Below are 24,195 nucleotides of genomic sequence, written 5' to 3'. Positions count from 1 at the left end.
CTTAGAGTTTAAGAGATGCCTGCCTGTGCGGGAAGAGGAGGAGGTGTGGGTGTGCTCCCCAGAGAGAGAGCCCGAGCGCTGGGTCCCGTCAGAGGGCTCTTATTCCTCTCGTGCAGGTGGGCATCTTAGGGGAGGTCTCAGGGGAGGGTTTCAGCAGAATATCCACGGGCTTTCCAGCGCGCTCTTTCAGGGCCCTGGCTCCACAGGTCGGCCAGCCCCAGGTCAGGGGTCACTAGCCACTGCAGCTGGTCCTGAGGCAGTCAAGGCATCACTTGTGTGGTTTTGCTGCTTTTCTGGGCCTGGAGCTGAAACACAACTGAGGCCTAGATGTTGTCCCCGGGGAGGAAAGTTTACGCTGGGGACAAGGCAGACACCCTGTGCTTTCCACCCTGGTGACCTTCGATACCTGGCCCATCGTCTTTGTTCTGCTCTTGCCTGTCTGGCTGCCTATCACATCCTCACTGGCTCTGGCCGCAAGAGCAAGGCCTGGAGCCCGGCCCTGCCCCGACCGGCCCCCACCCAAGGACGGCTTCCAGGGCAGGAGCGAGGCCTGCGAGCAGCAGGTGCTCATTCTCCCGTCCCTGCCACAGCTCAGGGCGGGAGGGGTGCCCACCCTGGCAGCAGGGCAGAGCCCTGGCCAGCCTGGGGCACCAGCAGGGCAGGGGCGGGGCCCAGGGCTTTAAAGGCTCCTGGGGGAGGCCCTCCTAGCTCACCACCTGCCTGCCCCTGGACACCTCTGCTACCATGTGGTTCCTGGCCCTGTGCCTTGCCCTGGCCCTGGCCGGTACTGGTAAGACAGCGGGGACAGTGTGGGAGGGGAGCGGGCCCTGACTCTCAGGCTGCCTTCACCCCCCAATATAATTAATATAATAATAGTCCTTTCCCTCCCACCCAGCACCCCAGCCTGTGCCCCTCCAGCCCACAGTCCACCCCAGACCAGGGCACCGGGCTCCCTCCCATCTCTCCCAGTCCTCCCCCCTTCTTACCTTCTCCACAGCCCTCGCTCCCACACTAGGTCCTGCTCCCTCCCAGGAACCCCCTGGACTTTCTACTGGCCCCCACTCAGGTCCCGCCCCCAACCCCTTTACCAAGGGGGCATCCTGGCCCATCTCAGTCTCTCTCTTTGGGGGACTCCATCTCTTCCAAGGAGCCCCCCATCCCACCCAATCCTGGGACCCTGACCACCCCCTCTTACCCCTCTAGATCCTTATGGCCCAATGGCCTGGCTCCTGAGTCCCCAAATTCTACTATTCCCTGGATACTTTTCCCATCCAGCTGTCAGCTCTCAGCCAGGTCCTCCATTCCCTGGCATCTGGTCCCCCAATCCTCCCAGGACCCCCCAAGTTCCATCAGACACCTCCACTTCTTCCAAAACAGACCTTCTGGTCCATGACCAGGTGGGCACCCCATCCTGCTGTGGGGGTTCTCTGACTGCCTCTTTCTTCCCCGATGCTTTGCCCTGGGACTCCCACGCAGCTCCCCAGCCACATGCCCCTTCCCTGTAGGACCTCCACCCTTCCTCCAGCTGCGGCCCTTCCCCACCTGGTTCCCCCCTTACAGCAGCACAGCTCTGGTTTTCTGGGATGAAACCCTCCCCGGCATCCCAAATGCCTTCCCTGCCCAGCTGTCCTGCCTCATCTCCCCCAAGCACCCCAACATGGGATTCAGAAACCCCACATCATGTGGGTCCTTCCTGCATTCCCACAGTTGCTTGGCCCCTGGTGTACCTCTTTCTCCATTCCTGTCCTGGCATCGCTCCCAAGGGACCCCAGGTCCCCCAGTACCCGCTGACTGTGACCCCATCTCCATAGACTCGCCCTATCCCAGAATGACTATCACTGGCTCTCCCTCCTTTTGAGCCCACTCCTGACCCCAACCCTCTCTGGGGGCCACCTGCTGTCTTAGAATGCCATACCCTGTTCACAGGGCCCCAAACCCTACAGGATGCCTCTCCCAGCCAGACCCTCACTGCCACTCTTTGCCTGGAACCCTGAATTCTCCCAGCCAGGAAGCCCTACCACCCCAAATTCCCCAGGCTCTCTTCTCGGCCTCTCAGAACTGATTCCCCAGGATTCCCCAAATCCACATCCTTCCCAGAAGCCCCAGAAGCCCAATCCCCCAAAAGGCCCCAACCATTTCGCCAGCCGGGAAGCCCCTTACCCCTCCAAATCCTTTCTCCCCAGCCTCTGAACTGCTCACTCTTGTTTTTTTGCTCGTTTGTTTTTTGTTAATCCTCACTGGAGGATATTTTTCCATTGAGCATGGAAGGGAGAGAGAGAAACATCGATGTGAGAGAGACACATCCGTTGGTTGCCTCCAGAATGTGCCCTGACCAGGGCTGGGGAATGGAACCTGCAACCCAGGTGCATGCCCTTGACCGGGAATTGAACTTGACACCCTTCCATTTGTGGGTCAACACTCTAACCACTGAGCCAAACTGGCCAGGGCTGAGCAGCTTTTTTTTTTTTTTTTAATATATCTTTATTGATTTCAGAGAGAGGAAGGAAGAGGGAGAGAGGGAGAGGGAGGGGGAGGGGGGAGAGAGAGAGAGAGAGAGAGAGAGGGAGAGAGAGAGGGAGAGAGAGAGAGAGAGACATCAACGATGAGTCATTGATCGGCTGCCTCCTGCTGGCCCCGACTGGGGATGGAGCCGTGTTCCCTGACGGGAATCAAATCTCGATCTCCTGGATCCTAGATCAATGCTCAATCGCTGAGCCACGCCTGGCCGGGCCTGAGCAGCTCCCTTGAGACGTGTAACCTTGGTTTCCCCTCTGAGAACCCACAGCCTCTTGTCCCCAAGTCCAAGACCCCAAGTCATCCCCACAAAGCCCAACCCCCACACCCGCTGGGTCCGGCTGGCTCTGCTCTCAACATGACGTCTCCCCACCCAGGACCAGCCCCCAACCCGCAGTCTCAGAGCCTTCAGAATTCTGGGCCATTCCCAACACCCTCTGCCCTTGTCCTCAGATCCTGGTCCTCTGTCCTCATGCCCCTATGTGTCCATAACCCGCTCCCTCCCCTAGTCCAGTCCCCTGGGCCCACTGCCACCTCCACCAGCCTTGACTCAGCACCCCCTCCGCAGGTGCTGCTCCCCCCATCCAGTCCCGGATTGTGGGAGGCTGGGATTGTGAGGACCCCCAACCCTGGCAGGTGGCCGTGTACCATTACAACCGCTTCGAGTGCGGGGGCGTCCTGGTGGACCCCCAGTGGGTGCTCACGGCTGCGCACTGCATAAGCGAGTGAGTAGGGGCAGAGGATGGGGGGCCTCTACCTACTGTCCCCTCAGATGACTTTGGGGGAGGCTGGGGTCCCGAAGCAGAAAGGAAAGGTTGTAGTCCAGGGTCACAAGGAGAGAGGCAGGGAGGGCTGGGATGGGGGACCCCAAGGAAGCCCTCCCATGGCTGCCTGAGTCTGTCTCTGTCTTCCTCTGCCCTGCTCTGTCTCTTGGTAACTGGCTCTGTGTTCTCTCTCTCTGTGACTGTGGTTCTGTCTCTATCTCCCTCTCTTCTGTCTCCATGTCTCTGTCTCTCCCTGTCTCTGTCCATCTGTCACTGTATGTCTCACCCTCCAGCTTCCTACTGACTCTCTCTCTGGGCCTCTGCCTCCTTCTCCCCATCACTACTGCGTACCCCCCCAGGATGGAACTGAAGGGGACCCCCAGAGAAAAGGGAGGGTTGTCCCCAATATTTGTGTGAGGGGGCTCCTCACACTGCCCAGCCCCACCCTCCAGGATACTCCACCAGCTCCAGCGCCACGCGCAGGGAAGGGCTGGTGTCAGAGGGAGCCCAGAGGACTGTGGAGGGAGGAGGGAGAAGTGAGAAAGGGAAGGAAGGGAAGGGTGCTGGGGGGGGATGCTGACCTTGGGCTGGGGGCCAGGCCACCTGCCCGCTGGGGAACCAGCCCCACAGCCCCAGCTGCAGCTGAGCCAGTCGCAGGCCCCTCCTCCCCACCTGCCCCCCCACTGCCTTTTGCCTTGCCCTGTCACCCCCTGGCCGCCTCGGCCCCCATTTCTCTCCTCCCCCCTCACTTGCTCAGTTTGTCCATCTCTCACTCTCCGCCCTCACTGTGCCCTCACTCCCGCTTCCCCTGCGGTCTCTCCCTGGCTCTCCCTCTGCTCCCGCTCTGCATTCTCACTCCCGCACCTTTCTTTAACCTCCCTCCCTCCCTCCCCCTCTGTCCCTTCGCCACCCGGGTGCAAGGTGGCACTCTCGCCTCCTCGGTGTGTTTCTCCACGATTCTGAATCTTCCATGCACGCTTAGCTTTTCCCCTGGTCTCTCCCTCTCCTGGGACCGGCCCGTCGCCCTCTCCCCCTGCTCTCTCCTCAACCCCTTCCTCACTCTCTCCCCAGCAATTACCAGCTCTGGCTGGGTCGCCACAACCTGTTTGATCAAGAAGACACAGCACAGTACGTCCAGGTCAGTAAGAGCTTCCCACACCCTCAGTTTAACCTGAGCCTCCTGAAGAACCACACCGTCCACCCAGGGGAGGACTACAGCTACGACCTCATGCTGCTCCGCCTGGTGGAGCCCGCGGAGATCACCGACACCGTGAAGGTCGTGGAGCTGCCCACCCAGGCACCCCAGCTGGGGAGCACCTGCTTCGCCTCTGGCTGGGGCACCATCCAATCCTATCCAAGTACGCCAGCCTGGAGGCCGGGCGCCTGGGGGTCGGGAGGAGGGGGCCGGGACCGGCCTCTGGAGCCTGAGGGAGGAGGGCTGAGGAGCCACGTGGCAGGGGCCACAGCCATGTTTCTTCCTGGCCCGTAGTGGAGTTCCCAGATGAGCTCCAGTGTGTGGACCTCAAAATCCTGCCCAACGATGTGTGTGCCAAAGCCCACCCAGAGAAGGTGACAGATGTCATGTTGTGTGCTGGACAACTGAAGGGTGGCAAGGACACCTGCTTGGTGAGCGGATCTCTTCCCCCCCCAGGGCCTCAGAGTGCTGGGGGAGGGGACTCGGATTCTGGGCTGGGGTTCAGACTATCCAGGCGCGTGTCTCTGAGGCCGCCCAGATGTGGCAGCCCCCCAGTGCCTCAGCTCCCTCCCCGCCCTTTCCTTTCCACATCCACATCCACATCTCGGTCCTCCCCATCATAGTTCACCCCTTCCTCCCGCTAGCACATATTCATAGGCCAGTCCCAGACCGCTCCTTGAGAGAGGTGACACCTGAGATGAGCCCTGGGGTGGGAGGCTCCTGTAGGTGGATCCTGCCCCTCCTTCCTGCAGGGACTGTCCTCCTGCCTGGGCCCTGGCCCCCATACACAGAAACTGGACCCTCATGTCCCATCCGCATTGGCTGCTGCTGGACCCACTGTCCTCTCTATTGGAATCCTGCCCACCTTCTCCTGGGAGTGGACCGGGGGACCATAGTGTCTTTCCGCACAGCTGGACACAGGTCTGCAGACAGGGCCCGGAGCCTCAGCGACCTCACTCTCTCCCCCTCGCCCCCTTCTGTAGGGTGACTCAGGGGGCCCGCTGATCTGCGACGGTGAACTTCAAGGAATCACGTCCTGGGGCCACATCCCGTGTGGCCTGCCCAATATGCCCGGCGTCTTCACCAGAATTCTGCCCCTCGTGGACTGGATCAAGGAGACCATGGCAGCCAACGCCTGAATGTCCCCGCCCTGTCCCCGACCCCCAGTAAAACCAAATGTGCATCAAATTCCCACCGAGTTCTGGCGTCATCCGGCGCAGGGGCAGGGGCAGGACAGGGGCAGACTGACCGGCAGAGGCCGAGGCAGGGACTCGAGACCCGCGCGCGCCGGCCGGGCCCAGGGAGCGGACGCTGGGGGTCGCGCTGGAGAGGCTGGGCCAGGTTTATTGGGACGGGGCGGCCGGGAAGGGCGGGCGGAGCTCCCGCAGGCCACGCCCCGCGCGGCTGCTCCGAGAGCTGGGCGGGGTCGTGTCGGCCGCGGGGCGGGGTAGCCGTCCGGGGGCGGGGGCGGGGGCGGGGGCGGGGGCGGGACCGGGCCCCCTGGGACGCGAGCAGGGCCACACGCCCTGGCGGCCGGGCCCGGGAGGGCTGCGCGCGGAGCGGGGGGGCGGCGTCCGACCTCCGGGGGGGCAGGGGAGGACCCAGTGGGCCCAAGCTTGCGGGACCCGGCTTTGTCAGCCGTCCAGGGGGGCCGTGGCATGTCCGTAGGGAGGGGGCGGCGGCGGAGGGCTGACCTCGGGAGCGTGGCCGCGTTGAGGGGGCGGGCCCCGCACCTGGCCGCGCTTACCTAGGCCAGTGCCCTGAGAAACAGTTGCTCAGAGAGGCTTGGAGGGGGTCCCCTGGGACCGGGAAGATTTGGCCCGGCCCAGGGCTAGCTTGGGGTCTGCGACGGACTGCTGTCTGACCCACCGGCGATAGCTCACCCGCCGGTCCCAGGAGACCGACGACCCCTGGCTCCACAAGCCCAAGTGGTTTAAGTAGTTCAGGGCGCCTGCGGAGGAGGCACTAGGTGGGCCGTCGGGCCCCGAGCCCAGCCCCAGGCCCCGCGCCGCGCCTCCGGGCAGACCTCCCCGGGCTCCGCCCCTGCCTCCCCGGGCTCCGCCCCTGCCTCCCCGGCCCCGCCCTCCTCCCGAGGCCCCGCCCTCCTCCTGAGGCCCCGCCCTCCTCCCGAGGCCCCGCCCTCACCGGCCCACAGCATCATCAGGCCGCCGCCCCCGGAGAGGTAGGTGGTAAGCAGGTAGGATATGAGCGGCTTCGGCTTCAGCGCCTGGCAGTTAACCACGAAGAGCGTCATGCTGAGGACAGTCAGGAGCCCTGCACGTGGGTGGAGCCAGAGACGGACACAAGGCTAAACAGGTACCCAGGACCCCCAGAAAGAAGAGAGACAGGACAGCCCCCTCAGGCAGACACACACACACACTCTGACACTCACACACACACACACACACACACACACTCACACACACACACACTCACACAGTCACACTCACACACACTCACACACACACTCACACACACACTCACACACTCACCCACACACACACTCACACAGTCACACACACACACTCACACATTCACACACACACACACTCACACACACAGTCACACTCACACACACTGACACATTCACACACACTCTCTCACACACACCCACACACACACACACACAGTCACACACTGACATTCACACACACACACACTCACACTCACAGTCACACTCACACACACACACTCACACACTCTCACAGTCACACTCACACACACTCACACACACTCACACACACACACTCACAGTCACACTCACACACACTCACACACACACACAGTCACACACACCCACACACACACTCACCCAGTCACACACACACTGACACATTCACACACACAGTCACACTCACACACACTGACACATTCACACACACACACACACCCACACACACTCACACACACTCACAGTCACACACACACACTCTCTCACACAGACACACTCACACACACTCACACAGTCACACACACACACTGACATTCACACACACCCACACACAGTCACACACACTCACACACACTCACACACACAGTCACACACACACACTCTCACACACACACACTCTGACACACACAGTCACACTCACACACACCCACACACTCACACACACACACACTGACATTCACACACACCCACACACAGTCACACACACTCACACACACTCACACACACAGTCACACACACACACTCTCACACACACACACTCTGACACACACAGTCACACTCACACACACCCACACACTCACACACACACACACTTACACACTCACACACACGTGCATGACAGAGATGCCTGGCAGGTCCCCCACACACTCACCCTGACTGAGAACGACAGAGAAAGGAGAACTGTGAGAGCAGGCAAAGATTCCAAGAAACTTTTAAGGACATACCCAGGTGACTGCAGGACAGACACTCTGAGATACACCTCCTGAGGGACAGATGCTGGGGTGTGGGGGGCACCCCTCCCCCAAGCCAACACTTACCAATGCTGCAGCTGAGGAAACTGAAGGCAAGGTCAAGCTTGTTGAGGCGGCGGAAGACTGGCTGGAAGGAGAGGCCCATGCTGGCCAGAAGGATGAAACTCAGGGCCAGGGCCAGCGTCGCGAAGCCCATGCTCATGTGGATGAGAACTGGGGGGTTGTCCCACAGTCATCCCCAGACCCTCTCTAAGGTCAGCCTCCAAACTCATTCCTGCTGACACCCGTGAACAGCACCCCAAAAGGCCCCCAGGCATAACTTATTGAGAGGGAGAGGAACATCAGTTTGTTGTTCCACTTATTGATGCATCATTGATTGATTCCTGTATGTGCCCTGACTGGGGATCGAACCCGCAACCTTGGTGTATTGCGATGACACCCTAACCACTGAGTACCAGGCCAGGGCTCCACTGACTCTTAAGATAAATAATATTAAAACTACACAGTGTTCTGAAAATTTCGTAAGTGCTCGTTGGAGATCTGAAATGAAGGTAGATGCTCTGGCCAGTGTGGTTCAGTTGGATGGGCATCATCCTGTGCACTAAAAGGTCCCAGGTTCTATTCCTGATCAAGGCACATGGCCCAGTTGGGGGTTCGATCCCAGTACGGGTGTGAAGGAGACAGCCAATCAATTACTCATCATTGATGCTTCTCTCTCTCTCTCTCTCTTCCTCTCTCTGAAGTCAATGAAGACATATTAAAAAACAAAAACAGCCCGGCCGGGCATGGCTCAGCGGTTGAGCGTTGACCTAGGATCCAGGCGATCAGGGTTCAATTCCTGGTCAGGGCACATGCCCAGGTTGCAGGCTCAATCTGCAGGTGAGGGTGTACAGGAGGCGGCCGATCAGTGACTCTCTCATCATTGATGTTTCTATCTCTCTCTCTCCCTCTCCCTTCCTCTCTCTGAAATCAATAAAGATATACTAAAAAAAAAAAAAAAAAAAAAAAAATTCCAGGAGACACCCTCGACAAGACCTTCAGAGAATCTCCAGAGACCCTTTATTTACACTGTAAAGATTTCCCCCAAGGACACCTGAAGATTCCTGCCCCTGATAATCTCCAAAGAGCCCTGTGCAGAGTACCCCATAGCCTGTCCATGGCCCCACTGACCTGTAACTTCGCCCAGGTTGGCGCACTTGTATTTCTTGCAGTTAGTCCAGAAGCCCACGTAGCCATTGTAGGAACCCACCAGGAAGGCCATACGCCCATCCACCACGCTGAGCAGCATCAGGGTCGCGAGGATGCTGAAGACGAGGGACCAGCCCCGTAGGATGAACCTTCTGTCTTCTTCCCAGGAGAAGTTTGGATCGGCTGGGAAAGAATCGAGTCCTGGGGGTCAGGATCTGCCTGCACCCTTCTGCTGCATGCTAGTGTCCATCCTCACCCAAACCTCACCTTTTACCCCGTTCTCAATTCCCTTCCACCCAAACTCCGACCCTAACCTCACCCCCATCTCTGTTCCTGTTCTCTTCAGCACCATTCACAGCCCCATGTCCTCAACCCCAAACACAACCCCATTCCCATCTCCAACCCTCATACCCAACTCATCCCCCATCCACAACCCCATTCCAAACTCAACCCCATCCTCTGGCCCCTATTCCCCAACTCTAGAACCATCCCCACTCTCGACCTCATTCCCTTATGTCCTTTGATGTTACAAAGCCCAACCTAGGATACACATAACTAAGACATAGGTTCCAAAGTATGTTCACAAGGCCAAGACCTATGGATGAGTCCATGGCCAGTGTCCCAGCTTCCTGGAACCCCTCCAACTGTCATGGAGCATTGGCCGGAGCACCAAAGGGTCACAGGTTTGATTGCCCATCAAGGGCATGTACCTGGGTTGCAGGTTGGAGCCTCGGTCGGGGCACCTGCAGAGAGCAACCAATCAATGTGTCTCTCTCACATCATCTCTCTCTCTCTCTCTCTCTCCCCCCCCCCTTCCACTCTCTCTGAAAAGCAGTGGAAAACTATCCTCAGAAGAGGATTTAAAAAAAAAAAAAAAAGATGTAAGAGTTGGTAAGATTTTTTTGGTTTTTTTTTGGTTTGTTTGTTTGTTAGTTTTTCAAAAGATCATCATAAAAGCCAAAGGGTGAGGGAAAGAGTAGTTTGCAAGTCCCCACTCCTGATGGGAAAGGCTGCACATACACGTTGGGGTGCCTGAACCCCTGTGGGCCTCTCTCCAGCCCTTCACCAGCCCTGTGAATTGTAGGCCTTTGAGTAGCCCCATCTTCTCTGGGTCCCTGAGGCCTCAGAGAAAGGTAAAGAGAGATAGAGACAGAGAAAGAAAGGGAGCCAGGAGAGACATGGAAATCGAGAAAGCAATAAATAAAGAGATGAAATGGATTCAGAGACAGCCCTGGGAGGGGCGGGGCGTGGTGGGGCAGGTAGGAAGAGGGAATTGTAAATTCAGATCTCAGGCCCTCAGGAAACTGTTAGCACTGATCTCAGAGATGCTGGTGACTCAGCTCTACCTAGTCCTGACCCCACTCTGGCCCCTTTCTAACCCTGTTGTCTCCACCCTGAGATTGTTCCCTACCCCTCAGTCCTCTCATCGCTCTGACATAGCTGTGACCTCTTCTTGACCTAATCCTGACCCTGCCCAGACCTCACACTGAACACACCCAGCCCCAGCCCCAAATCCCATGTCACTCACACAGGTCTAGTGTGGAGGATGAGTTCATGGCCAATGTCCCAACTTCCTGGAACCCCTCCAACTGTCATGGAACCTCCCCCTGCCCCCAGCTGCAGGCCACCCTGGAGCCCTGAGGCCTGCCTGTTGACAGTAGGGGAGACCAAGAAACACTGACGAAGGGACAAAGAGACTTAAACCCCAAGAGACAGAGCCTGAATCCTGGAGAGAGACCAACGGACTTCCAGGTGGCCACAGAGGTGCCTGGAAAGAAGGGCTGAGGCAGTTGGTAGACTGTTGAGTGCATCTGGGGACTGGCTTGGGCCTGCATCTCCACATGTCCCAATCTGACCAACAGAACAACCAGTCAGATCTCCTTCCAGAAGCTCCCAACAACAACACCCAAGATGAGGCTCAAGACCCTTCACCAATTACCTACATGCCCAGGGACAGCGCCCAAGACCCTCCTCCATCCATTCTCTACACTCGCCGGGTCAGCATCCAAGAACATCCACCCACTGTCCACACTCGCCGGGTCAGCATCCAAGAACATCCACCCACTGTCCACACTCGCCGGGTCAGCATCCAAGAACATCCACTCATTCTCCACACTCCACCCATTCTCCACACTCGCCGGGTCAGCACCCAGGAGACAGCACCCATTAGTAACGATAACCAAACAAGTACCCAGGAGACACCACCACCCATTAGCAGCAGTCGCCGAGTCAGTATTCAAGAGACACCACCAATTATCCACAGTTCCCATTTCAATACCCGAGACGTCCCACCAAGTTTCCAAACTCGCCGCTTCAGTGTCCGCAGGTCTTCGTTAGTTTCCCCCATCCCCTTGACCTGTATACAGTCAGTCGCCTGCACGACTGAAGACACTTCTGAAGACGACCTGCCAACAACCCAGACTCGCCACTTAAGTATTAAAGGCTCGAAAGTAGCAAGCCGGGCCCAAGTGGATGTCCCCCCTTCAATTACTAACAGTCCCCAGGCCAGTATCGAAAGCATTGATTCAATTCTCTGCGCCTCCCAGGAGGTTTTCAAAGACTCTTTGTACAGCTTCCAATTCAGCACAAGTTCAGACGACAGCACCATCTACAGTATACCGCCAGGAAGCTTCGTGGCCAGTTCTAGCGGGTGAGAGGCAGAGGTCCAGGCAAAAGGCCAGGTTCTGGGTTAGAATCTGTAGGGAGGGGCAGCAGCCAGGGACCAGAAATATGGCTGGTATATCTGAGACTGGAGGTTGGACCTAGGTGTGGGCAGGTCTTAGAAGCTGGAACTGAAAGCTGGCCCTGGGTAGGGCATGGCACAGAGGCTGGACGTGTGATTCAACCTAGAGACTGAATTTGGGGGTGGCAGGGCCTGGAAGCTAGATCTGCAGGCAAGGCAGGACCTGGGAGATACAGGCACGAAGGATGGACATAAGGAAGATAGAGTCTGAAGGCTAGACTGGGCGGGACAGGGTCTGGCAGCTGGACCTGGGGTGGCTGGACTGGGGGCTGGACTCAGCGCTGACACTGGTGGTGGGCAATCTGCTGCAGGTTTCAAAGTGGGCAATTTCGCAGATATTCACAGCTGCCCATAGGCACCCGGCTGCTGCATGAGGCCAAGAAGATCAGCCGCCTGCTGAGCCTGGTGCTGAGCCTGTTTGGCATGGCGATCCTCAGTCTCATCACTCTAGGCCAGCCCTGGATCCACTTCCAGGTGCCACTGTTGCCTCCTGGGGACCCTGCTGGGCCCAAGACCATCCCCATCAACACTATCTTCTTTTTGCGGTGTGCTGACATCTCCTGCCTGCGCGAGCAAGACCACAAAGCTTGTAAGGCCTGCCTTAGCCTCCCCACTCCTGGGACTCATTTCTCCTCTGTCCCAGGGGCCCCTTCCTGCCTTCCCTGGGATGACCCTCACTGCCCCAGGTTTGTCCTGTCTCCTCTGCGATGGTCCTCGCTCCCGCCAGATCACCCTCCCTTCCCCAGGATGGTCCCCACTGCCCCATCCTCACCACCTTGCGCCCATCTTCACCTACACGGTACTCATCCTGGCGTTCCCGACTCTCTCCCTTCCCCAGACTTGCTGGACTCTTCCTGGGCCTTCTTCCTCACCGCGGGCATCTCCAGCCTCTTCCTCTGCATCATACTCATAAACATCATCTACTTCACCATCTCCAACTTGCCCATTCTGGACTTCTCCAACATCATTATCAGCATCCTGGCAGGCACGGCACTGAGGTCCTTCCTTTAGGGACACGGGGGGAAGGCGAACCTACCGTGCGTGATACCCAACCCCCTCCCCACCAAACTCCAACCCCATCCCCATCCTCACCTTCAGCCCCAGTCCAAAACCGATCTCCCCGGCCCATCCCGGTAAAAAATATCAACTTCCAACCGAGCCCCACCTGCAGCCCCAATACCAGTCCCCACAGCACTTCCCGTTGCCATCGCCAGCACATCTCAAACTCACCCACCTTCCCTGCTGTGATGTCCATGCCCATCCCCACCCCCACTCCAATTTCATCTTCTCGCCAATATCCAAGCCATCCCCCTTACAGATCTCAACACCTAGTTGCAACCCCATCCCTATCACCTGTGAACCTCGCTCTCAAACTCAACCCAACCCATTTCCAGCTCCATGCTCTTACCAATCTCCAAGCCCTCAGTATCCCCAGCCACAGCCCAACACCAGCCTCAACCTCAGCCTCAACCTCCTCCAGCCCTTAGCACTCAGACTTCACCTTCTGCCGGGTACCCAACTCCATTTCCAGCCCCAGCCCCAGCCCCAGCCCCAGCCCAAATCCTGTGTCACCACCACCACCCGCTCTGTGATTTTGTTCTGAGCCACAGTTTTCTCATCCGTAGGGTGGGGATAAGATTTCCCACCATGTGGAAATGTCATGAAGACTGAATTAGAAAACATCAGTGTTCAATGTAGCTATTGTACGTGTCCCTAGCTCCATACTCCCACCCAAGTAACTCAAATTTTATGTTTCAGTTAGAACAGTTTAGTTCCACTTGCATGTCAAATCACACTTTTTAGAAAAGGAGGCAGTGGGGAGCACTTTAATTTGAAAATGAAGGATATTGTCTTCTCTTGCAGTAACTGACCACAACTTTCAGTTGCACCGAGGGAAGGTTTTTGGAGAGTGATGGTAAAGCCAGGAAGGGAGACTGCTCAACTTCCCATTTCTTTGTTAGCAAACGTTAAGCGTCCATTTGTCTATTAGCTCTTCCCGATTGTTTAAATATATGGTACGTTGGGTGGAAAACACCTCAATTTTATGTCATCTAAACTAGGACATTTTTCTATAAGAAAATCATTTCTGCCCAGTCTCCCTTTTAATTAAGTGGGAAACACTTCCTATATTATGAAAATAAAGAAAAAATTACCCAGGCTCTAGCCAGGTAGCTCAGTTGTTTAGAGCATTGTCCTGATACACCAAGGTTATGGATTTGAGCCCCAGGCAGGGCACATACAAGAATCAACCAATGAATGTATAAATAAGAGGGACAACAGATTGATGTTTCTCTCTCCCTCTCTCCCTTCCTCTCTCTCTCTCCCCTTCTCTCCCTAAAAAAATTAATAAATAAAAATTACCCAGTACTCCATCCACTACCTGAAAAAAAAAGTTTCCTTTTCACAAATTATCTTTAATTCATGTCATTTCAAAATACAGCTAAAATGTCCAGAATAACAGAGTTCCTTATGCACTACCTCAGAAGCCCCAAATGAAAGACCCGCTACAAGGATAATCTATCTTGATTCTTGAGGGCTCACCTGCATGCCAGGAAATGTGCCAATCTCAATAACTCTTCACGACAGCCAAGGAGATGGTTCCCATGATGATGCCCACTTTACAGATGGGGAAATGAGGCTCAGAGAGATGGAGTGCCTCCCTAAGGTGGGAGGCAGAGGCAGGACAAGAGCTGCAGTCAGTTGGTCCCAGGGCCCGTGGCTTTAGACACCACCATTGCCTGCTGAAAGACCAAGACGTCCTGCCCATGAGCAGAGGTACAGGGAGGCAAAGGAAGTGGTAAAATAATGGCAAGAGCCAGGCAGCTACACGACCACGGGCAGGGGTCCTCACACACCTGCCGCCCAGCCTCCTAACACCTGTGCTCACGCAGGGACCGCCATGGTATTGGGTATCCTGTTCTACCTGATGCAGGCCCACGAGTTCCTGCAGGAAGGCATGACCTACAGGCTGGGGCGCAGCTTCTACCTGGCGTGGACCGGCGTCTTCTTCTTCATGTTGACCGGTCTGGACTGGGATGGGGTTGGGGTTGGGCATGGGTTTGGGGATACAGAGGGGGAGTGGGTGGGAAGGAGCTGGGGGTGGGTTTGGGTTAGGGAATGGTTAGGGGGCAGGGTGAGGGATGGGTTATGTTTAGGTTTGAAGATGGGGCTTAGGGAAAGTGTAGGTGAAGGGGTTGGATTTGAGTTGAGGGGTGGGCTTGGGGACAGGGTAGGGGATGAGATGGAATTGGGGATTGGACTGGATTTGGAAATGGGTTAGGGACAGTGTAGGGAATGGGGTTGAGATTGAGTTTAGGGGTGGGTTTGGGGACATGATAGAGGTGTAATTGGGCTTGGCGAGAGGACTGAGGTCAAGGTTGGGCTGGTGAACTCTACATCTCACCCCTTCTGCTTTCTTCTTCCCCCAGGTTTCTTTTCCTACCTGAACTACATGAATTTCTGGTTCATCCTGGCAAACCAGGGCATCTGGACTTAGGACATGGGAATGACCCTACCTCCGGCCTGCTCCCACAGCTCCCCGCCAAGTAGCTGACAACCCTGCTCTCTGGCCCCCACACCCACCAAAACTCTTGTCCCTTTTCAGTTCCCTCTGAATCTCTCCCACTCAGATTACTAATCAGCATTTTTAAATTTATATTTTTGACCAGAATATCATTTTGGCTTAGTACCTCCTTGTAAGTGTTCCTTGGAATTGCCATCCCTCCCTGGGGCCATCCCTTGGGCCCTCCAGGGTAGAAGGATGGGACTCAAGGGTAGAGGTGAGGGCAGGGTCTTGAGAGAAAGAGACTTGAAATGCAAGGTCAGCAAAGAATTGGGCCAGTGCTTCCTGGCATACAGACAGTCCTCGATCACTGTTTATTGGATAGCTGATTCTCCCAAGCCCTTTGGGATTCATCCTTTACTTTTGAGACCCCCTAATAATTTGCCCCTTGTAAGGCAAATTCTGTACCCACACTTCACATCTTGCCCCTACCTGCCACCACCTCCTTTCTTCTCCTCAAATCCCCCAACACAAGGTTGTTATTTTTCAAGATTTTTTTTCTATGGGGTCCAATTCTTTCCCTAATTTTTAAATTTTATTTATTTATTTGTTTATTTATTTATTTATATTTTTGAGAGAGAGAGGAAAGGAGAGGAATAGAGAGAGAGAAACACTGATGGGCTGCCTCCTGCACACCCCCTACTGGAGATCAAGCCCCGAAACCCCAGACATGTGCCCTGACTTGGAATAATGGAACCGGAGACCTCTTGGTTTATGGGTCGATGCTCAACCACTGAGCCACACTGGCCAGGCTAATTTTATTTATTTTTAAGGCTGTCATATGTAGCAGACTTCTGCCAATGGTCTGGGGCTAACGGAGAGGCATTTACTGAACAGGGGTAGGACTGAAAGTCAAGTACAAATTTAGATCATTGCCTGGGTCCCCCTGCAGCACTCTGACCTGGAAGTCCCATCCGTCTCCCTGTCACACAGTGAGTGGTTAAGCTGCCAGGTTTTGAGCCTAAGATCAACCACTTACTAGCTCTGTGAATTGTGGCAGGTGTTGAACCCGTCTGGGTCTCAGTGTCCTCACCTGTAAAATGGGGATAATGATAGTACTTCAATGTAGGAAGAGTTTAACATCACACCTGGTCCATAGTATGGGCTCTGTAAGCTTTGCTACAATAGTCCTTCCTCTTGTCTCCCACAAAAACCCTTTCAAATTTTTTCATTTTTCTAATAATTCTTTTATTGATTTTAGAGAGAGGAAGGGAGAGAGAGAGGACATCAATTTGTGGTTCCACTTATTTATGCATTCGTTGGTTGCTTCTTGTCTGTGCCCTCACTGGATATCAAACCTGCAGCCTTGGAGTATGAGGAGGATGCTCTAACCAACTGAGCCGCCGGGCCAGGACTCAGATTTGGTCATTTTAAACACAGACTGAGCTGTAACTAAGTGCCAGACACTGGATCTATAGCAGCAATCAAACTGGACACAAATCCTTCTTTTTATGGAACTGGCATTTCAGCTGGGAGGCAAAATAATAGGAACGCAAAGAGGTATGTTAGGGCATACGTGCTATGAAGAGAAATAAAGGAATGTAAGGGAGACCAGTCTGGTAAGGAGGGGGTTTGTTATATAGAGCAAAGCAATGGGGCTGTATTCTAAAGCGACATCTGAGCAGAACCATGGCTGGAGAGAGGACCACAGCAAGGGGGTAGATTGGGGAAAAGAGTTCCAGCCTGAGGGAACAGCACATGCAAAGGTCCTGAGGTACACATGTCCTTGGCAGATTCTAAGACCAGGGAAACCAGTTTGCTAGTGTAGCCTGGGCACGGGAGAGGGAGGAAGGAGACAAGCGAAGAGAGGGCCAGGGGCCAGGTCACTCCCACCGTGTGGCCTCGGTGAGGATTTTTCTTTACTCTGCTGGAGGACAGGCTAGGAAATGCCTCGTTTTCCTAAGGGAGGAGTTTTCATCTTTTACTTTGATTTCAGACTACGGACTTCACGGGAGGAATCTCCCAACTAGAAGGAAGAAAAAACCCAAATGACGAGGGGAGCCAGCTAAACAAATGTGTTCTAGTCACACCAGGGAATGAACACCTGTGCGTGCGTGTGCGTGTGAGTGTGTGTGTGGGAGTGTGTGTGTCCGTGTCCATAAACAGTCCACACCAAATTGTTGACAGTGGCGACCTCCGCTGGGTGGGTTTGGTATAGAGACGTTTCATTTTTTTAATCTTTGTAAAAAATGTCTACAATCCCGTCTGTTGAAAGACGCGCCTTTGTAAACTCCCAATCCTAGCACGCATCCAAAACCCCGGGTCTTCCACGACCTAAACACCGGGGAGTGAGCCCCAAACCCGGCTTAGCCTCAGCCCCCTGAGTCCTGTCCCCGGCGCCTCCCCGCTCGGACCGACGAGTCTGGGTCCCCGGGACCCTCCCCACCCCGAACCCGAGACCCACGGCCAGGATCAGCCTCTAACTCTTCGCCACGCGGGCGCTTTCCCAGAACCGCCCCCTGTCACTCTCAGCTCTGGCCCCGCCCCCACTCTGCTGCTTCGGCTCCTTCCCAGTCGGCCCCGCCCCTTCAGCCTCCGCGGTAGCCAGGGCAACGCCCTTTTCCCCTTCCTGGCCCCGCCCCCGCCCGGGGTCCTTCCCCTTCACTGTCCTTCATTGGGGCCGCCCACAGAATTGCCTGACGCTCAGGACAGGAAGCAGGCCGCGATACGTCGTTGGTTTTCATTCTCCGCCTACAGGGACAACGTCTTATGTCCCGTTCAGGAAAATTTAGGGTAAACAGACATTGTCCCTTCCCCAAGCACCAAAACGGAGTTCTCCGCACCGGCGCGAAGAGTAAACGCCTCTGGGCGGAGCCCAGGCTGGCAGTTGGGGGGCCTTGCGAGTGGCGCGCTCTATAAAGTGGGACACGAGGCAACCAACGTCGTCCATTTTGGAGAAACTAAGAAAGGCGTGAGTTCTTTTTCTTTGGTTTTGCCTTCTTTCCGCCTGCGCCGCCGGGCTTCGTGGTCCGGGCCGCGCGTGTAATGAGGCGGCGGGGTGGCCCCGTTGTCGCGTGGATGGGGTCGCGCCGTTTGTCATGGCCCTGGTCCCGTTCAGTAGGCGACGATGGGGATTCGCCGCGGGGCGGGCGATGGCGTCTGGAGCGGGTGGCGGCTCTTTGGGGCGCTCGCAATGGGGAGGACTCTTGCTGCCGGAGCGAGCGGGGCCGCCGGTCTACCCCGCCTTTGTCTGCGCCACAGGTCGGCTGCGCCAATCTCTGCGCCCCCGTCGCAGGCCTCCGCCATTTTGTCCACCTTTCTTGGGGGGCGGGAAACGAATGTGACGTCGAATTTCTCTGAGATTTCCACGTCTCCCCTGTTTTTTCAAACCCAGGCGACTGGCATTTTTTGCCACCTCCAGCAAGGACTGAGGGAAGTAGGATCACGAAGGAAATAGTGGGAGTGGGGCCTCTAAGCGCGTTCCTGGTTTTTGAGACGCGGAGGAATGGTCTTAGGAGAAAGCAAACCAGGCCTTCGTTCACCTTCAGGAGTCATATCGACCCAGGCACTGCGAATAGCTCGTTAAGCGTTTGTTCAGGGCTAATGGGCCCGTAAGGCCTATCTCCCCACCAAAGCATTATCATGTCCCAGGTGAGAAGGTTTTTCTCATCCTTTCATCGCTGGCCTGCCCTCTTTTCGCCATTGTCCCTTGCGTTTCTCTTTCATGCCCCTTTTTACTTTTTATTATTGCAAGTCTTCAGACATAGGAGAAATACACATAAGCTTGACATTTGTAACATGTCACCATGTTTGCGTTATTTGTGCTCAGTGTTTTGAAAGTAACTTTCTTATTTCATCTGCAATAGTTAGTGCTTGTGTTCCTGAAGTAACATTTTCTATTTAATGACAATGCCATTGTCTCCCTTAATGTTTCCCAGTGTCTAAATGCTCTTAGCATGGTCTCTGCCCCTGAAAGTGAGTGGCGTTGAGGCTTGGTTGCAGAGGGACTGGGGCTCCCATGATGTTCAGCACTGGGCTCTGATCACCCCTGAGGACACAGTGCCCCCCAGGACCTTTGACACCTGGGGGTCTGAGGGGCCCTGGCTCTGAGGAAGTGTGGATGGGGGACCATGGTTGCCTTGTACCCCACTGACCTCACCTCCCCCACTCTTTCTTGCAGGTGATTCCTCTAGGATTTGAAAGGCAAAGGCATCACTCAGTAAGAACAAAAGAGGCTTCCTTGTTTGTGCTTATAGAATACACTGTGTGAATTAGGCTAATGTCAAGAAAAGGCTAAGCCGGGTATAGTTCTTAGCACTCGATTCATTGAATCTTCATAGTAATACTGTGGAGCATGTGGGGGGAGTGAGGGAGCTTTATAAAGGAGGGGGTGGGGGTGTTGCAGGGATCCATCCTATATGAGACAGTGTTTGGGGACCCCGTGATGTTCAGCACTGGGCTCTGACCTCCTGTGAGGACACTGTGCCCCCAGGGACCTTTGACACCCTGGAGTCTGAGGGTCCCCAGGTCCAGGGAGGTGTTGAGGCTGTAACTGTTCCCCTGCCCCCAGTGCCTCTGTGTCCCTGACTGCAGTTCCTATAGCAGCACCCCCTGGGCTTCCTGTTCTTCCCCTCAGGGAACCCGTGACCATGGCCGAGACTGCACTGGTGCCCACCCAGATGGGGCCGGAAGAACACTACCACACATACACCGAGCTCCTGGCCATCTCTCAGCGCTTCAAGCAGATACCTGAGGAGCCCATGATCACCTGGATCCTGCGGGTATATGACCAGGGTGGCTCAGCCCTGCCCCTGAATTCCCAGGAGTTCCCACTGCTGGGCGACCTGACCCATGACACCATCTTCAACTGCCTCTGTAAGGGCCTGCGTGGTGGCAGCAAGACACTGCTCACCTGGCTGCTGCAGGCCTGGCGCCAGCGCTGGAAATCCTTTGTGCACTTTGAGGTCACTGAGCTGCCCTTCGGGCCGTGGCTCACTGTGGAGCAAGGCATCCAGCTTGCCCGCCAGTTGGGCATGCTGGACTGGATCTACCGCAAGCCTGCATCTGATCAGGCGCCATGGCCTGTGCCCGATGATGTGCCCTTCACAAAGGGCCTGCAGCAGCGCCTGCTGGCCCTGGCCAGGTCCTCTGAGCACCGGCTCTCTCTGGGCAGCCTGCTGGTCAAGGGCATGACAGTGCTGGAGGTGGTGATGGAGATCCAGGCCAGAGTCCAGCTCAAGGACCACCTGGACTGGCTCCGGAGCCAAGGCATGTCCAAGGAGAGGGTGGACAAGGAGCCCGCCCAGGTCCTCCTGGATCTGTACATCAAAGAGGCCATGAGCAGCCGCAGCCTCCCAGCCTACATGCTGGAGGAATAGAAGCTGCCCCTGGGCCCTGGCTAGGAGCCCCTAGCTTCCAGGGCCGGAAGCTGGGACCTCAAGGGGGAGGTGCAAAGCCCCCCGAGAGGCCCCAGGATGGAATGAGAAACTGCCCACCTGCTCTTGAGCCTCCTGTGGGCAGGCCACCCCCACAGTTTTTGAGGAGACCAGGAGAAGGTGTCCTTGCCCCTAGCCACCCCGTGAGTGTCACTGGCCAGAATTGGAGGATGGGAGTGAGCTGGCTGGGCGCACAGTGGCTCTTTAGAGACCCCAGCCCACCTCTTACATTTCAGCCCAAATGGCATAGTGGATGGGCACCCACCCCTATGCCCACAGGCCCCCAAAGCACTACAGGCCCAGTGGAGAGACCTCATGGCCCACCACAAGAAGTTTGTACCGTTTTTGTTACGTTCTGTTTTATTTAATGCATTGTTTTTACTTAATACTTTAAGCATATACAGCACTTTGGTTTTAAGGACACTCCTCTCTCGTCTTGTTTTTTCTCTAAGGCTTTATTTTGTAATTCCTTTCCCTTTTAAAGCAGACTTGCTGGTTGCTCACCTTGGGAAGGGACTGCCAGGCCAGTCTTATCCAGTGTCTCTAGCTGCATGTATGCGCTCTAGCCAATGTCTGGGTTGAGGGTGTTGGGGCCAAGTATCCCCCTGGAGGTGGGGGTTTAGGGAGTATCATCACCTGTGAACTGTGGTGTTTGGTGTGGCCCCCATGAGAAGCTGAATCCAGAACCCTCAAAGGGCACGGATAGGGGTCTGGACATGGTGCAGGAGACACAGAGGCCTTGGGCCCGTCTCTCGGCTGCCTTCTTGCTGAGGATAGGGCTGTGCTCTCAGGCCCTGGGGGCCACCCCCAGCAGAGGGGCAGGGAAACCTGAGAGAACTCACTGGGGTCTTCCCTGGATCTCTAAATAAGCTGAGTTCCTTCCCAGGAACAAGAAGTGCAGAGGGCATTTTGGGGCATGGCAGCCTTTCATTTCTACAGCCTGTGATCACTGCCTCCAGGGGTGATGGTGAGTGCCGTGGTGGGGTGTCTGGGGCTCCCCAGGGTTGGGTGCTCCTGGTGAGGCTGCCTTCAGAGCCCAGGACATAGTTCCCTGACCGCAATGCTGGGAAGTGGGTAGATCCACGTGAGGCTGTGTTGGTGGCCTCAGCCTTTTTCTCAGTCCAGGGGTCCCAGCACCCTGCTTTCCCCAAGGGAAGGTTGCGGGGGAGGTCCTAGTAGCTGGGAGTTTCTTCCAGCCACAACTCCCCACACCCACCTCTGATCCTCCAATTCTACCCCTTATAATGGGTACCTAGTCAATGACTGCACACCAGCACCCCACCCTCTCCCCATTGTCCTAGTCTGGGTGTTCACACATTTGCCCAATGGTGCCACACATGTGGGACAAGGCTGTGCCAGGAAGAGACCTCCCACAAGCAAGCCTGGTGCCTGGCCTGTGGTGGGGAGGGCAGAGCCTACCCTCCTGGGTGGAGGAGTTGAATACAGGAGCATAAGTACTGGCCTAGACCTGCACCTGGGTCACATGGAGCATCTACAGGGCCTGCTGGTTTCCTGTGACCTGTGCAGTAGCTTTAAGTGTGTTCAGCACACCAGCCACATGTGGCTGATGAGCTATTGAAATGTGGCCAGTGTGTCTGGGACCTGAGTACATTTTATTTCAGTGGCCCTATGGCAGCCCTGAGAGTGGTCCGGCACAGCTGCTCTGGTGGCAAGTTTCAGAAGTGCTCGGGTCTGAGGAGTTTGAGTCTTGGCTGTGCCAAATGAAGTGGGGGCAACAGAGGCTGATCCCTTGCCCAGAATCAGCTTCAGGGTCAGTACTGACCAGCTTGGGGCCAGGCTTTGAACCCCTTGTAGAAGACAATCCTGACCCCCACCCCAGGAGCAGAGAGGCCTAGAGGTGGCACTCATTTCTAGAAAAGTATAAAGAGGGACTCACCTAGCAGGCTCAGCCTTGTTAACTGTTGTGCACATGGTACCTACAAATAACATCCTGACATATCCTCCCCACATGCCATCTTGCATGTAGGGAAATGCAAAAGCACGCCTATGTCCATCGCACACCTATATACATACCAACACAGACTGCATGTGTGTGCAGAGACCTGTCACAGACATGCATAGATGTACAAGCACATGCAGGCACCCTGCACATTTATGTTGAAGTGCAGAAACATTCAAATCAACAGCTACACACAAGCCATGTGCATGTATTTGCACAGACCATGTACATGCCTTTGCACACTGATGCACACAAGTGCACACACAAAAAACAGCTGTTGGCTTCCAATATTTGAAGCATTCCCAGTTCCCCACACACAGGTGCATACAGTAAATCACGAGAGCCAGTGCAGTGGGTGAGCACACATGTTGTCCAGGGTCAGCAGTGGGGAAGGGGTGCTGGTTTTGTGGCTCACACGGGGTTTCCCCAGTCCCACAGGCAGCTGGGTCTCCAGGCCAACAGGCCCATCCCTATGCCGACCACTGCCAACAGGGGCACCAGCATGGCTGCACGGAGAAAAGCAGGGATGAATCTCAGGACTTCACCCCTCATACTCCCACCTTAACAGGGACGGCTTCACTGGTGGAAGTGACAGAGTCACAGGAGCCCTGGCAAGGAACCCCGTGAGCCAGAGGCCTGGCTAGGACAGTCAGCTGGTGGGAGCTGCCTAGTGGGCAGGGGGCTGGGTCTTGCTGCTCAGACGAAGGCTCCAGGGAGCCACCCCATCAAGCCCTGCACCTCCTCTCCGAGCCTCTGGGTCTCTACCTCTCTCTATCCCAACCCCTGGCCCTGTCCAGTCCCCTGACCTTGTCCTCAGTGACCAGCACCATGTATACAGGGATAGGCCTCCAGGCGTGGGTGCCAAGGCCTGAGCTTACAGCAGAGTCCCCAGCTAACAGTGCCAGACACTGGATCTATAGCAGTGATCAAACTGGACACAAATCCTTCTTTTTATGGAACTGGCATTTCAGCTGGGAGGCAAAATAATAGGAACACAAAGAGGTATGTTAGGGCATACGTGCTATGAAGAGAAATAAAGGAGTGTAAGGGAGACCAGTCTGGTAAGGAGGGGGTCTGTTATATAGAGCAAAGCAATGGGGCTGTATTCTAAAGCGACATCTGAGCAGAACCATGGCTGGAGAGAGGACCACAGCAAGGGGGTAGATTGGGGAAAAGAGTTCCAGCCTGAGGGAACAGCACATGCAAAGGTCCTGAGGTACACATGTCCTTGGCAGATTCTAAGACCAGGGAAACCAGTTTGCTAGTGTAGCCTGGGCACGGGAGAGGGAGGAAGGAGACAAGCGAAGAGAGGGCCAGGGGCCAGGTCACTCCCACCGTGTGGCCTCGGTGAGGATTTTTCTTTACTCTGCTGGAGGACAGGCTAGGAAATGCCTCGTTTTCCTAAGGGAGGAGTTTTCATCTTTTACTTTGATTTCAGACTACGGACTTCACGGGAGGAATCTCCCAACTA

The 24,195-nt window shown here is 55.7% G+C and overlaps 3 protein-coding genes and 2 non-coding genes across 6 annotated transcripts; 4 read left to right on the top strand and 1 right to left on the bottom strand.

Annotated features, from left to right (window-relative positions):
• The first annotated feature begins 744 nt into the window (after window positions 1–744).
• On the top strand, window positions 745–5,612 carry LOC107531831 (kallikrein-1). The gene is made up of 5 exons (XM_016205979.2): window positions 745–790; window positions 3,083–3,239; window positions 4,350–4,636; window positions 4,768–4,904; window positions 5,457–5,612. The coding sequence occupies exons 1-5, from the start codon at window positions 745–747 to the stop codon at window positions 5,610–5,612; spliced, it is 783 nt and encodes a 260-aa protein (XP_016061465.1).
• A 636-nt stretch (window positions 5,613–6,248) lies between these two features.
• Window positions 6,249–10,640, bottom strand: LOC107531779 (uncharacterized). Its single transcript, XM_087827450.1, has 6 exons — window positions 10,613–10,640; window positions 9,067–9,267; window positions 8,456–8,497; window positions 7,963–8,109; window positions 6,619–6,747; window positions 6,249–6,424 (listed from the first exon to the last, which is right to left on the bottom strand). The coding sequence occupies exons 1-6, from the start codon at window positions 10,638–10,640 to the stop codon at window positions 6,249–6,251; spliced, it is 723 nt and encodes a 240-aa protein (XP_087683576.1).
• Window positions 10,641–18,545: 7,905 nt separating this feature from the next.
• Window positions 18,546–21,187, top strand: LOC107531863 (Friend virus susceptibility protein 1-like). 2 transcript variants are annotated; one of them, XM_087826867.1, is made up of 2 exons: window positions 18,546–19,548; window positions 19,966–21,187. In XM_087826867.1, the coding sequence occupies exon 2, from the start codon at window positions 19,979–19,981 to the stop codon at window positions 20,705–20,707; it is 729 nt and encodes a 242-aa protein (XP_087682993.1). In that variant the 5' UTR covers window positions 18,546–19,548; window positions 19,966–19,978; the 3' UTR covers window positions 20,708–21,187. The 2 variants fall into 2 exon arrangements, with proteins under 2 accessions (XP_087682993.1, XP_016061499.2); XM_016206013.2 differs by having other exon boundaries at window positions 19,546–19,631.
• LOC148091094 (small nucleolar RNA SNORD88) lies at window positions 19,340–19,430 on the top strand. The gene has a single exon (XR_015716092.1). It is a non-coding gene; the product is annotated as a small nucleolar RNA SNORD88 (small nucleolar RNA).
• LOC148091093 (small nucleolar RNA SNORD88) lies at window positions 19,763–19,853 on the top strand. Its single transcript, XR_015716094.1, has one exon. It is a non-coding gene; the product is annotated as a small nucleolar RNA SNORD88 (small nucleolar RNA).
• Window positions 21,188–24,195: the final 3,008 nt, after the last annotated feature.

The sequence above is a fragment of the Miniopterus natalensis genome, chromosome 18, assembly GCF_054644295.1.
Source record: "Miniopterus natalensis isolate mMinNat1 chromosome 18, mMinNat1.hap1, whole genome shotgun sequence".
Classification (NCBI taxonomy): Eukaryota; Metazoa; Chordata; class Mammalia; order Chiroptera; family Miniopteridae; genus Miniopterus; species Miniopterus natalensis.
The sequence above is the reverse complement of the archived record's forward strand: the minus strand, read 5'-3'. Positions and strand labels throughout refer to the sequence as shown.

What these genes read in the sequence shown, in the direction of transcription:
- LOC107531863 (XM_087826867.1), top strand. Translation starts at nt 19,979, where the DNA reads ATGGCCGAGACTGCACTGGTGCCCACCCAGATGGGGCCGGAAGAACAC.
- LOC107531831 (XM_016205979.2), top strand. Translation starts at nt 745, where the DNA reads ATGTGGTTCCTGGCCCTGTGCCTTGCCCTGGCCCTGGCCGGTACTG. An exon ending in CCTGGCCCTGGCCGGTACTG is followed by an intron (nt 791 to 3,082) that starts GTAAGACAGCGG and finishes CCCCCTCCGCAG; the next exon opens with GTGCTGCTCCCCCCATCCAG. An exon ending in GCTGCGCACTGCATAAGCGA is followed by an intron (nt 3,240 to 4,349) that starts GTGAGTAGGGGC and finishes CTCTCTCCCCAG; the next exon opens with CAATTACCAGCTCTGGCTGG.
- LOC107531779 (XM_087827450.1), bottom strand. Translation starts at nt 10,640, where the DNA reads ATGAACTCATCCTCCACACTAGACCTGT. An exon ending in ACTGAACCACACTGGCCAGA is followed by an intron (nt 8,110 to 8,455) that starts GCATCTACCTTC and finishes ACAACCCCCCAG; the next exon opens with TTCTCATCCACATGAGCATG. An exon ending in TTTCCTCAGCTGCAGCATTG is followed by an intron (nt 6,748 to 7,962) that starts GTAAGTGTTGGC and finishes ACCCACGTGCAG; the next exon opens with GGCTCCTGACTGTCCTCAGC.